Source organism: Harpia harpyja, chromosome 3 (assembly GCF_026419915.1).
Source record: "Harpia harpyja isolate bHarHar1 chromosome 3, bHarHar1 primary haplotype, whole genome shotgun sequence".
NCBI lineage: Eukaryota > Metazoa > Chordata > Aves > Accipitriformes > Accipitridae > Harpia > Harpia harpyja.
Genome location: NC_068942.1, coordinates 64,814,483 through 64,829,015, shown reverse-complemented (window position 1 = coordinate 64,829,015; position 14,533 = coordinate 64,814,483). Strand labels below are relative to the sequence as shown.

The following is a 14,533-nucleotide window of genomic DNA, read 5'->3' as shown; positions in this document are numbered from 1 at the left end:
GAAATTTGAAATTATAGAACAATTTTGACCCCAGTAAGTCCATGGCAAAACCCAGTAATTTCAGTGAAACCAGGAATCATGATCTTTAAAGGTCATTGCGTAGTATGAGAAGCCAGAAATCTTTCTGAGTATTCCTCTAAGTAAAGCATCCCTTTTCCCCCATACTGTTACTTTTCTCATGTCCGTGCCTTCGTCATAGTTTGTGGTTACAGTGGATTCTCTATATAGTTATTTTGCAATGTTGTCAGGAATCTTTTTCCCCTTGCCACTCCTCATGCCTACAAAGAGGCTAGACTGAACTAAATGACAAGGCTGTGTGCAGGAATCCCCCAAAAGTCACTTCCTGGGAAAACTGAGAAGAGTGTTTGCAATATGAAGAATAAAGGGCACTACACATAGGATAAACCAGAAGCAGATACATGATGATTGATGGGGTAGGGATTTCAAAGCAGTTACAAGACAGGAAGGAGAAGGATAGTAAAAAACACTGAGAATGTATTTGGCTTGAGGAGGGAACCAAGTTGTGTAGAACCTTGCAAGTGTAGAGATTAGTCCTATAGCAGGGGACACGGTAAGGCAGAGATTTCAAACTAGTGATGGGTATGAGCAGAATAGCAGTTGAGAACATAACCTAAGCACAAATCATTTGAGTGTGCTGAAAGCAATCAGGAGAAAAGCAGTAAACATATAAAGAGGGCAGCTGCATGAGCAAAGGAGGGAGATGAGCACGATTGGATCCACAGTTTCCTAAGTGAGAAGGTCAGGGAAGGGATTTAGTACTGGTCCATGTGATATATAAAAAGGTAACAGGAAAGCATAAATCATAATCCCAATGATTTGGGATTATGAGAAGTGAGAAGCACAGAGGAAAGTAGGAAGGGATCAAGGCTTCAGCTTTACTGACTGGAATTAGTCTTGTTTTCCTTTATCTCTAGTTGCCCTAGAATTCTCTCATGCCTGCAAAGCACTGTAAGATCTTTTGGTGATCAGGGCTCTAGGGTGACAGTGTTTCCAGTTTCAGGGGACCTCAACAAATGCCTATTGGCAGCTGTCAATTCTGTTGTCCCCATACATATCCATTAAATCGAATGGCTATGGTACCACATATTTGAAATACTAGAGAATGTCTTAAAATCAGTGAGCCTCAAACTATGGAGGCTAATAAAAATCAGGAAACCCCAAAAGTCTAATAGGCAACAAATGGAAGTGAGAAAAAATCAGGGCCACAAATTTTCCATGCACAGCTGCAAGAATGTGAAGAATGCATCTGACACCTCCTGCTGCTGTTTATATACTATGTTCACCAAATGAGTGGCGAGTTAGATTGTTTATCCAACTTAACCTCCAGTACCGTGCTCCCTAGAGCATGACCCCACACAGCTTTCATAGCATCCTGAGCCAGCTGCTGACCCAAAGATACAAGTCCATGGCTACTGAAATATCTCAGGTGGTATAAACAGCACCTACAGCTGCCTGCAAGGAATTTGGGCTTGTTTTATAATGGGTCTCAAGACTGTCCAGCACCGATGGTGCTCGATCAGATTGAGCTGGAGCCTAGGAATGATGACTCAGGTATGGACCCTGCATGCCATGCTGGGTTTTTATTATATTTCTCATGAAGCTTCACTTTACATATTTGGACAATCTCTCACAGTAAGCAGCTTGCTCTACTGATCCTTGAGCATTGTATTACAGACAGGATTCCAAACAATCCCAAAATGCCTCTGTCAGCGGTGAATGTAACCTGTCACCTAACGGGAGACAGTGCTCAGTGCCTCACAAGAATCACTTAGGGGAAAACTTAGAACAAAAAAAAGAAATTAACTAATTCAATTTCCCTGTCTGTGAAACCAAAAGCTACATTAGGTGCATTTAATACATCTGGGGAAAATAAAAAATTGAAAATATTTTTGAAGTGTTGTTTTTTTTTTTTTTAATTTTACAGGTATCAATGAAGCACCAGGAATGTTAAAAATAAAAGACTATTCAGGAAAAATACTCCAGACTACTGTACATAATCCAGATTCTGTGTTCTTAAACATATGACCAGAAATGGGTATAAACCACAGTTCCAGAACTAAACACCATTTACCGTTGAGGCAGTTTTGATATGAATTGAAATATCTTTTCAACAGCACATTTGTAATTTGGGCCTGTATCTAGATGGGATAAATTGGGGTTTATATTTTATGCATCATGTAATCTCTTAAGGTGGTAGTCCCAGAGACAATGAAGGAAACTTTCGATGAGTCTTTTGTGTATTAACCTTTGCAATAAGTTGCTTCAGACATCTTGTTAAAAATCTTGGGTTTTTTAACTAACCAGTTTATTCTATACACTGTCACCTAGATTTTTTGCCTTATAAATATGACTTATTATTCTGTGTGATTATATATTGACATACATATTTTAGAAGAATAACTATGCCTTATTTGAATGTATTGAATTATACTAGTTGATTTCGAAACCCCTAAATGCCTTTATGGAAGTGGTCTTCTCCTAATGCACTGCCTTATGGGAATTATAGTCTGGGCCCATATCACCTGTTTAGAGCTGGGCTGTGATGATGAGACTACATCTCCTGTGGCAGAATGTAGCCCTGCTGCCCAAACTAGGAAACTGCACTTCTGTTTGGATCTGACTCATAAGTAAACATTTCTTATCAAGAAAAAAATATGTAAAGAAAACAGTGAGACAGCTTTCTGACTGCTTGATAGCAGACCTTTTGTGAGCACCAGAATGCAAAAACTACCCACCACTAGACAAAATCGTTAGGTCAACTGAAGTTCCTTACTTAAATCTTGCTTGATGGCTTTTAAGAGCAGCATAGGTATGTTCCTTCCTAGCCTCACTTTTGCTCGATTTTATATTCAAAATTCAGCAATTCTTATGGAACTGATTGAAAATGGTGTCAAATGTTTTTGCTCAGCAAAGCCTACTTTTTTTGGAATTTTTTTTCCTGCAAAACAACGAATCCATCAATGACGATGATGATTTCTTTTAAAAGGGATCTAGGCTTTTCCATTTCAAAGTATCAACTATTCCTGGACTTTCCCATTGTCACCTGTCGGATGAATTTCAGGTACCATAAACAGACTGTAATTTATGTAATTTATAGTCACTGTATGTCATTGTGTCACTATAATTGAGTGCTATTTAAAATAAAAATCATATTATTTCATATGAAAAACAAACGAGTAAAAACAAAAGCCTCACTTTTGCAAGTCCAACCTCAACTCTTTCATTGAACAGTGTCCTATTCACATATTTGGCCATTTGCAGAATCAGTTTCTCTCAAATATTGTGTTACAGCTTTCTAAACATGGTAAGCTATTCAGCTTTTTTGACCATTTTGGTCAAATTCAAACTCCATCTGGACTGCGCCTGCCAGTTACACAGAGAACTGGAAGCCCTGCAGCTCTGGTCTCATCCCTGGGGCCTGTCATGGCTCTTGACCTACCTACTCTTAGTGCACATCTCTAATGGGAGACAATCAGCACAAGGATTGCACATTAACTCCCACTCAGTCTCCAGCCAGACTCTGCCTACCTGCAGAGAAGTTTCCAATGAAAGGTACTGCTGGCCTGTGACCCTTGTGACCCCACAGAGGTTTGCACGCAGAGGATTTTCATCAGTATATATTATTTGTTAAGACGATGTTTACTGATAGCAGTAGGTGCTTTTAAAAGGTCATTATCATATTTGGGTTTCAGTTGGAAAATGATAACACACAAAGATCCGTACTGGGGTTTGGGGCTTCATGAATCGATGTTTTATAAAAAAAATAGATGTAGATACAGCCCTTAGCCCAAAACATGTGTAGTCAAAGAAAACGCAAAAAAGGTAGAATAAGGAACTAATGAAACTAATTCTAGCTCAGCTTTTTATTTACAAAATACCACGTTGCCGTAACACAATTGATACCTACTATGTAAAAACATCTTTTTCGACATTTCATCACTGAAATTGCTTTCCTGTGGTGACCATCCACCTTCCACCTTGCACCCTAGCAATTTTGTTCTGAAATACTGAAGGACAAAATTTCTGCTGAGCTCTCAGATTGTTTGCATCTGAGAGAAAAAGACCATACTCTTCTAACTCTGTGCTGAGAACAATTTAGGTTTTGTATTAGAAATAATACACTCAGTGCATTAAAACTTTGACATAGAATTTTAGTAATAATTGAATAACAGATATTTTACATGTTTTCTGTTTCAGATTTATGTTGATGATGCTGTGACCTTTTCTGAAAAACATTTTACTTGGATATTAGCAGTTGTATTATTATTGGGCATTATTTTTGCAGCATCTCTGAGACAAAATTATGATAGAATGGTAAAGACCAAAGAAAAATAAATTCAGGGGGAACAACAAAGGATCACCATTACAAACTTCAAATACTGCAACTGCTACTTCTGCCTAGGTGCAGGAGAAGTGTTTTCAAATTATGTACAAGAAGATACCCAAAAGATAAATTATTTCTTTCCCTGCATGTTTATTGAACCTCTTACAGATGCTTTCTGTTAAAAGCAGCTCCTGATTTGATAATATATTGCTAATCTTCCGAAATTTTTATTTTCACATATGTAAATTCTCTATTGGAATTTGAGTTATCATTCCCAAATTGTTTTTGATATCTCCAGAAAGTATACGTTTACAAGATTTTTTATGCAGGAGATTTCAGAAAATATAAAAAATTCTCTTCTCACTGTACTCTTTTAGTCAGTATTAAACACAAATAAACAGGTAGAACTGAGATATATTCTTATAGATTCTCTCATGACTATTTTCTCAGCTTCCATCACCAATGAAAACTGTAAACCTCAGAAATAAATCCTGCATGTTAATTAGTTTAGACAATTGTCAGTGAATATTTAATAATTATTAAGTAAATTCTATATAGTGACAAGCTGCACTGATGATTAATGAAATGGTGTGCACTTACACTGTCTTTGGTAGCAATGTCCAAGTGTGCTTTTAGTCATACTTATTTAGGACTACTTATTAGTCCTGTTTATTTAGTCCTATTGGCATGCATCAGACAGCCGCACAGCAGAGGCCTTAGGGCCCTGCAGCATGTGTAACTGCATTGACACCACACTTCAACGCACCGGGGCGTGAAAGCTGCCATACCCCCTTTGCACCTCACTGCGACAGACCTTACTAGCACACACACCATTCCCAACCTTCTTCCTCCTGCATATCTGCTGATAATCCCCACATGCCACTAATGCCTTTGCCCATTAGTCGCAGAAAGTCTCTGACTTAAGAGCTTTGCTTTGAGGCTATCTATACTCTCTGCAAGAGAGCCTGGTAGTAGATTAGTACATCAGACTAGTACGTTGGACTTCAGCATCCATGTCACCTTGCAGCAGAGCATTCCATCACTTTCTTTGATGAGGCTTGAAAAAAGACCTCTTTTTCTTGTTTTGACCATCCCACCCACTCGCTGGACTTCTTGCTTCTTAGTTCTTGTATTGGAGAAGACATTAAACAAATGACCCTTGCTGACTTTCTTCATGCTTTTCAAGACGTTACTTTCTTCATGCTTTTCAAGATGCTACAGGTGTCTGCCACATCCTAACTCTGGCATGAGCCAGAAAGGAGCCAACATGTATGGAAAATCAGGGGACTGGGCTGGGAATGGAGAATCAGGAGAATTTCAGTGTGACTATTGAGGAACACCCATTCCGAAACAATTTAGGCTGTTATTTCTAGGTGGCAATAAGAGCAATTTTGCATTTGGTCTACTTAGCTTCACTTTTGGCTAGAGAAGAGATGCAATGTGAGGACAGTGCACATTTCCCTCCCTGAATGCCTAGCCTCTTTTACTGCAGAACTCATCCACAGACTACAGAGCCTGGGTATCAGGTTCTCACCTCTGCTTTGTTAGCTTCATATGCAAAATGGAAGATACTAGAGATGACTTAGATAATTAGTAATCTCCCTAGTAGCTGGATGTGCTCCCAATCTGCCTGCTATTCATATTACCTAGTTGCAGCTTGTACCACAATCATTCCTGCTCTGTGCAAGTCTCGAATTATTTGCATTTTCAAGGCCATCATTGTCACAAACGCTGAAGTGACTCATAACTTTTAAAACTGAAAAAATAAGCCTGTATTTGAGTTGCTGTCAGTGCAATGGCTGATTCTAAAACACTTACTCCAAGAAATGCGTCTTCCTCCTTTTTTTCCAGAACATTTTTTCATTGACAATTTTTTACATTTATTACATTATCTTATGTACAGAAGTACCGGCAGTTTCACCAGCTTTTGTCCAGGAACCTGATCCTAAAAGAGGTCCAGTCCAGTCATTCCAGATGACTGCTCTAATTAAAGCATCAACCTACTGAGATTGTGTGTGTCTGTATGGGTAAGTGTCTAGCGGTCTGCCTCTGTGTGCTGCTGTCTTGCTCTGGCTCTGACAATGTCCCTTCTCCCCTTTTGGTCTTTCTCCCTTTTTGCTCCAAATCCACCTATGTAGTTCGTATTTACAAAACTGGAAACAGCTTTTAACAGTTCCCACACACACTTCAGGATGCGCCTAAAGTAATGAGGAATTTATTTTAATGAGAGAGTATTGCATTGGTTAGTAATTTTTTAGGTGATTAGGTAGATACATAATAGGAAAATGGGGCTTGTTTTTTCTCTTCTGGGTTTTTGGTGGACTTTCAAAACTTCTTGGAAACAAGGTTGACGTGGATCTCATACTTCCTGCCTCTCTATCCACCATTTTCTCAAAAGACCTCCAACCACATGGGTCTAAGAGAAGCCTGTTGCAGTCCGAGTTACAGTTGAAGTACTGGAAATCTTGTAAAAAAAAAAAGGGGGGGTACATGGGAGCAAAACTCAGCAATAGAAAGTCTGCCATAGAAAAAGGAAAAAAAGTACTCAATAACATCTTACTAAAAATGTTTACAAATACAGTCAACAGGCACAATAATAAATGTAAAAATAGAAATGTGCATTGCATAGGGACAGCTAGCATAATTCAGATGTCTCAGAGTTCCCCTCTCAGAAAAAGGGAAGTTTCACTATTGGATGAAACAAATGACCCAGGCATGTTATCTGCATCCAATAGCTTCAGCAGTGCTTTGAAATTCTTCAGTCTTTGATGATGAGGCCTACATATTTAGATAAAGTGTAGCATTTCCAGAGAGGCATACAGGAATTCAAAAATGCAGCCTTTGCACGACTATGCAGTTGCATGGAATTTTTAAAAGGAAGCTCTGCTTGGAAGATGAGGGTCTTTTCAGCACTGTGAAAGTTCAGACAGCGATGTTGACTGAAAGAAAAGATATGACATTTCTGTTGAGGGGATTTGTATGCACATTACAGAGGAGGAAGAGTCACAGAATTTTAACTGCTGACCTACGCAGGTTCAGGTTTGTGGTTCAGGTAGAAGAACAGGGCTACTGCTTCTAGGGCATCCGTGGCAGGATGTGAAAACTGAGCAGCAGCATCTGAGACATGATTCATAGGGTATGCTGCAAAACAGTGCATGCTGCAGGAATCCAAGACGTTGAAGCGCAACAAATGGATGTGCAAAAAAAATAAAGCTCTTCATTTGAGAGAAAGCGGTCCTTTCTGACCCTTTTCAATTTCTTAAAATCTATTGACAGTGAGGACACCAGAATTATAGAATATGGCATTAAATTTACTTTTAGTCCTGATGTCACATTCTTCCACAGCTTGCTAGCTTACAATATACCCAAAAGGTATTAGATCTTATAGACACAGCATGATATATGAAGTTTATGTTGGGTTGCTTGTTTACTATGCAGCCTAGCTTCTTTCAGAGCTGCCTTACTATTTATTCCCATAGGTGTGACCTTGTATTTGGCTGTATCTGAATGGTCCCATTTAGGAGGTGTAAGTCAGAGCACAACCAAGCCATTCCTAGCTGACCATGGTGCCCCCACCACCCCCGGCTGCCTGAGCTACTCATCCATCAGCTCTTGAATCAACACTGTTTACAGCTCAGAATTTTAAGTTAAAGTGTCATTGTTTGCCTTAAAAACGCAGTGATGACTGGGAGGTGCTTATGAGCTCACAGACATTTGTAAAGCTGGAATAAGCCAGAAGCAGCTGCCAGTAACCTTCCCAGCTGTCTCAGGCTAAGCCATTCCTTCTCCTCCATCAGAACCTTCAGCAGGTGAACCTGTCGGTTTCTGACCAGTCTCTCCTCAGCTGTATGTATACTTCTTCCAGGCCCTCTGAGTCATGCAGTTTTTATTCACAGAGATTTTACGTTGACTTTCTAATCATTACTACAAATTCTAAATAGCATCAGTCCTACTCTTGATTTCTGCACAATCATCTAGAATCATCTCCACTGATTGATAATTCCTTTTGAGCTACGCTGGTCACCTCATATCTGACCCATGCAGTGCAAGCTTTCTTCAGAGAATACAATGTTGACCTTTCAGAAAAACACCCGAGAACTATCCAAGTATACTATATCTGCACCATCATCCTTATGAGCAACTTTGTAATTTAACAAGAAATTAAACAATTTTTTTCCATAAAGCCACATCAGCTGCTACTGCTATATTCCCATCTTGTAATTCCTTATTGCATCCTGTATCAGCATTTATTGTCTGTGACTGATGTCAGATAAATCAGTCTATTATTATGTGTTCTCACTTGTCCGATTTGAATACTTATAGTCAGTCTTCACCTCTTGCAGAATTTCTGCAATAATTTCAGCTTTATTAAAAATTAATATGGTTTCATGCTTCCTGAGACCACACATACAAACTCCTTCGGGACTCTCAAGTTCTTTAGGACTTGTGTACTTTAAAATATTTCTTTCTACAAATAGTTGTTCAATATCCTTCTTAATAATGACCAGGAAGGCACTTAGTCATCATCATATGATACAAATACATCACACAATCTTTCAAGTATAGAACAAATTTATTTATTAAACAGTTCTACTTTTTTGTATCAATATCAACATTTTTATAAAATCCAGATATAATAGGCCTATAAGAGTGTTAAGATTTAGAAAACTTGAGCTGTTCCTAAAACTACCAACCACGCGTATTCCTTGACATTCTCATCCATTTTTATATGCTTTATAACTTGTAATGACTGCTAGGTTTGCCATTTTTCTACTTCTTGTATGTATTTACTTCAGACTGCTGTGTTCACTTCCCCACTAAACTAGAAACCTACTTTTCTGAATCTCCCCTCTTTCTTGATCACAATATCCTGACTTCTTTATAGACGTCTGCTTCTTTATAGACTCCCCCTACTTTGATACAGTTTTGCTATGTAATTTTTCTTTTCACTCAGTCATTCATTTTCCACAGCTTTTTTGGGAACAAGTCAAAACATATGTCTTCAGAACAAGAAGACATAGCCAGTGTCCCTGTGTGTGTATATAGTATGGATAGTAACTTTGTTTGCACATACTGAATGTAGCCATATCTAAATACTCAGGCAAGCACTGACTTTCATTCTAGCAATTATCTTTACCACAATAAAGTCTGAAGTTGTTAGTTTCCCTAATATGATTTTTCTTTTGTCAGAAAATAATTAGCTAGGATTTTTAGGAACTCTGTTAAAACTTCAGTGCATAGCTCCAAGTTATCTGTCTGTTCTGAAGTTCCTCATAATAACAATGTAATTTTCTTTCCCAAAATTATGAGCAGGTACTGAAAGAAAAAGTTATCTTGTTCTTCAGTCTTGTCTGCTGTGCAAGAGGCCCTCACTGGTAAACCCAGTTTAGGCTTATTCCTATTACATTGATCCATATGCAGTTACTTTCCTATGAATATGAGAAGTTTAAAACTGTATTCAATACTCCATTTCCTCATTTATTACTCAATTCGTGGTGGGCCAAAACCTCTGCCAGGGCAAGGTCCTTTATTATTTACAGGAACTAAGGGAGCCCAACCTTTTAACTCAGTTAAGAATAGCCTCTCAAGATACCTGAAGATATTTCCTTCTGGACGCCGTCCGTGAAACCTCTGGAAATGGAGAGAAGGAATTAAGGTGTGACCCGACACACTTTTGCCTTCTAACTTATGACTCTAAGAAAAATAAACTGAGTGTTTTTTTCTTTCACATCTTCTTTCCAGCATGGGAAGTTGCCCTCAATGCCCAGCCTTTCTTCTGGAATCACTGAGGTGGAAACGTTTGAAAAAAATAAAACCCCTTGCCAAATATAATGAGAATTGGATAAAACCTTACACGTAGGCACTATTGTTAGGCTGAGCATTGTTCAGACTGATATCAAAATAATACAAGGCCAATTAAAAGAAGCTGAACCCAAATCTTCATAAAGCAAACTATGCAAACTGAAATCTGATTGAACTTCTTGTTTTCAATTCACAGAAAACCCTGAAAGAATCAAAACTGCAGTGAACAGTGGTCTATACTTAATCTGATGGCCACAAGAGGGTACAATTTGTAAATTGCAAATGAGTATAATGGTCCCACAGAGGTTTCTCTAAGTGACATCAATCTTTTTTGAAGTCACAAAACCCCATCTCCAGAACTGCCTAAGAGAAATTCTGGCACAGCACCTCGCCAGGTGCGTCCCCTCAGGGCGCTGCACAGGTCACCAAACGAAGGTGACGAGCGCCTTTCCGTGCATGTGCTGCGTGACAGTTTCCCTTCATCGGGGCCTGTAATCTGCAGTTCTTGGACAACTGAATCTTTCCAAACCTTTCGTTGCATTAGCCAAGAATGCCGCACTAAGAACAGCTGAGCACAACATACCTTCAGTTACATTATGGACGCCCAAATATTACTGTTGAAGGCATCTGTATTCTTAACCAGTCCTTGGGCATCAGAGCCAGGCCTGAAAGCAAGGGCCAAATGGCTTCATTTGAGCACATCAAGAAACTGGGTATCAATTCTGGAGCCAGACACTGTCCTTCTCATGGGGCAAGCAAAATGGAAGATGGAGAAAGAGAAACAGTGCTTGACTGGAGGCTTCCTGGTGACACGTAATTAATTCTGGGGTGAAAGTTTGCCATCTCTGGTTTTGGCTCAAACCAGCCCCAGTATAACTCACTTTTTGATAAACAAGTATCAATACTTGTTTGAAAGTATAAAATAAAAAGAAATCGATCTAAGTGAGTATATAAATTGCAGTGAGCTCCCATGTATGTAATGTATCTACAATATACTCTGAAACGGACTCTCTCATGCAGTGGCATGTCTGTGTGGGGTCCCAAACGCACTCGTGTTTTTGCATATTTTCGGAAAATCTGTCAAACATATGTTCAGATGTTGGCAGCAGTGGCAAAAGCAGAGACTCGACAGCTTCTGTTTGTTATTGCAATTGTTAGATAGATCCTCTCTCTGTCTATGGAGATCCGACAGCCGCTCAACCAGAAGCTGTTTAACTTCGGGTTCACCCAGCAATGTGCGAGAGGAAGGAAGGAAGGAAGGAAAGAAAGAAGGAAAGAAAAAAACCCTTTTGCGAGAGGAGCGGTCCAGTTGTGCTCACCGAGCAAAGACACCCCGAAACACGGTCCCAGGTGCAAGCCAGCGAGGTGAGGGGCGGCAGCAGCTCCCCCCGCTCTCTTCCGCGCGGGGACGCGGGTTTGTGTGTGCCGCCCCCCCCGCCCCGCGCACACGCGCGGCTGCCGGCAGACCCCACCTCGCCGCCGCGGCCGCCGTGCCCGTCACCTCCCGGCCCCGGCAGCACCCGGCGAGCTCCGAGGCGCCGCGCAGAGCGCGGGAAGAGCCGCCGCCGAGCCGCGGCAGGCAGCGGGCGCCGCCGGCCTGGCCCGCGCCGCCCCTCCGCTCCGCTCCCTGGGCCCGCGGTAACGGCCCGGCCAGGGCCCCACGCGTGTCCCGCCCGCGCAGATCCGAGAGCGATCCCGGCAGGGCGCTGCGTGGGGGCGGTGCTGGGCGCGGTGCTGCGCGGCAGGGCTGCCGGTGCTGCGTGGGGCGGCCAGGAGCGCGCGGGGCCCGGCGGCGCGCGCGCGCGCGCGCCCGCCCGTGGGCGCAGAGCGCCCCCAGCCCGCCACCCAGCTCGGGGCCGCTGGCCCTTTAAATGCTGGCGGGCGGCCCGTGCTGCCGCTGGCTGGGAGACCCCGCGCCTCCAGTGAGAGGTGAAACCAAGATGGCGGCCGCGCAGTGACTGAGGCGGAGGCGGAGACGGAGCCGGTGGGAGCCGGGCCGGGCTGGACGGGCCGCGCCGCGCCGCACCGGGCCGCGCCGTGCTGTCGCCGCTCGCCCCCTCCGCAGGGCTTGAGCGCCTCTCTGCCGGCCGGGCTGCTGAGCGCCTGGAGCGCGGCCACGTCGCAGGGCGCGCTGAGGAGTCGGGACTGAGCCGCCGCAGCACCGGGAGGAGGAGGAGGAGGAGGAGGAAGAAGAATATGGCGGCGGAGTCGGGCTGGGAGTGAAGCCGCCGCCTGCGACGGGAGCTCATGGGGGAGACGGGGCGCTGAGCCCGCCCGCCCGCTTCATCCCGCCGCGGGACAGGCAGTGCCCGCAGGCCCCGGCTAGCCCCGGCGGGAAGGAGGGCGGCTTCTCGAAGCTCCGCGCTGACGGACGGCGAGAGAGGGGCTTCGGGCCTGGGCAGCTGCTGCACAATAGAGCCGAGCTCCAGGCCGGGGTGAGCGGCCCCTCTCCCGCCTGCCTCCCCCCCCGCCTGCTTCACCCCGGCCTCGCCAGCCTCCCGCCTGCTTCCCTCGCCAGGGCCCTGGCCTCCAGGGTCGCCTGCTCCTGTCACCTCGGGCCGGCTGTCCGTTGCCGCCCGTGCCATCTGCTGTCCACCGCTGCTTCCACTCTCGTGGATCCACTTCTCCTCCAGGATCCCTGCTTCACCACCGCCTCTCCTGCCTGCCCTTCACCCTGCAAAGAGCCTCTCTCCTTTCTGCGACTCTCCCCTGTGTAAGCTTGCTCGCCTTTTGTGCAGCGCCTGACTGTGCCTGGAGCAGCTCCCCTTCCACATCTTCACCTCTTCTCCTGTTCCCGCTCTTCCCCTGCGCCCCCCAGTCCTCTGTTGCCCTCGATAATGAGGATCCCGTTGGAGCACTGAAGAGGAGTAAGAAGAGCTTGCCTGGCTTGCCCGTGTGGGGCTGCTACCTTCTTACTCGCTCCCCTCCTTTGAGGGGGGCCTAGCCCCCGACCAGCCTCCTGCTCCTCCAGCAATTGCAAGCCAGAGTGGTGGCTGTGGTGTGGCAGGCGGCAGGATGACTGACACCCGGCGGAGGGTGAAGGTTTATACGCTAAATGAGGACCGCCAGTGGGACGATCGAGGCACAGGCCATGTGTCCTCTTGCTACGTGGAGAGGCTCAAGGGCATGTCCCTGCTAGTCAGGGCAGAGAGTGATGGTAAGTGTGTATGTCTGAAGGTACAATCTTTCCTCATGCTACCTGGAAAAGGAACTGGGCTTAGCTTTGTGTTTGTTGCCTTAATGTTTTGCTGCATAATTCAAATGTGATTCCTAAAAGCAAGTAGGCACTAACCATAGTTCATTTGTGTTAGGCCAAGTGAAAGAAATGGAAGATTGCCATCAAGTGCAAGCACAGTAGGCACTTGGTTCATAGTGAATACACAGTGTTGTGTAAAATATGTTCAGGTCTTGTAAATCTTGTATGGATTTGGATATCTAGTGATCTATCGCTAGAAGCCCAATGTACTCCAGTTTCAAAACTGATGATTGTGATGTATCCTTCCTTAGATGTTTCTGGAAACAATCCCCTCGTGAAAGTTGTTGTTCAAAACTTTGATGATGTTTTTTTAGTATAAATTTTTTAAACGGTCATTGGATGGCTAACATCCTAACCCTCCCCCCTCCGCCCCCCGCCTTTCTTTATTAGCAAGAATTATGCAAGACATTCTGAAAGCTATCAACAGTTACCAAAGTACAGTTGCTATAGTAGTAAAGACAATACAATGGACAGAACAGCATTTTGAGAGATGCTTTTTTTTTATTGGAATGGTAGTTCTCAGTCCTTCAGCAGTTCTAGATCTTCCGGTAAATAAATTTAAAATGATGCATTATCAATTTCCTTCACATTTTCTGACAGCATGTGACAACAGTATAGGTTATGTAGTAGTATCTAACCCTGTAGCTACATGTTTGGGCTAGTCTTGATTATTGGTTAAGTGAGTTCATGACTGCTATGATCAGAGTTGGTTTTAAAACGTATACTTTGCAACATCTAGCATGTACCGTTTTGTTAGTAAAGTCTGTCAGTGCATGACTTACAGTAGCTATGTATCTAATGAAGTAGTATCTAGTGACTTATAGATTTAGTTGTAGCTTGTGACTGTCAACAGACTTATAATTCTCTTTATTTGGCTTTTTTGTTGTAGGAACTAGGATGAAAAGCAATTTGAGAATCATTAATTCTTACTGTTTGAGAAAGTTCTGACAAACTGCACGATAATCTCTACAGCAAAGATCATAAACTGATATGGAGGAGTCAAACTTTCATCTGAGCAAGATTTTGATAATTGAGCTTCTGCTCGGCATGAATCTCAGGGTTTTGTAGTTTCTTGATGATACTTTAAAAAGTTAAGCTGATACTTGATTTTACTTATTTTACACTGGAGA

At 43.1% G+C, this 14,533-nt stretch overlaps 1 protein-coding gene across 4 annotated transcripts in view; it reads left to right on the top strand.

Annotated features, from left to right (window-relative positions):
- Positions 1–12,198: 12,198 nt before the first annotated feature.
- The window catches only part of PPP4R3A (protein phosphatase 4 regulatory subunit 3A), a 46,927-nt gene continuing 44,592 nt past the window's right edge, over positions 12,199–14,533 (top strand). For 2 of the 4 annotated variants that reach the window (XM_052782997.1, XM_052783000.1), the window contains exon 1: positions 13,207–13,304. Coding sequence is in view for 1 of the 4 variants with exons in the window: in XM_052782996.1 (XP_052638956.1) it covers positions 13,163–13,304 (142 nt within the window). In the remaining 3 variants the exon portion in view is untranslated. Of the gene's footprint in view, positions 12,583–12,965; positions 13,305–14,533 lie in introns of those variants that run through there. The other 2 variants (XM_052782996.1, XM_052782998.1) reach the window with 2 other exon arrangements.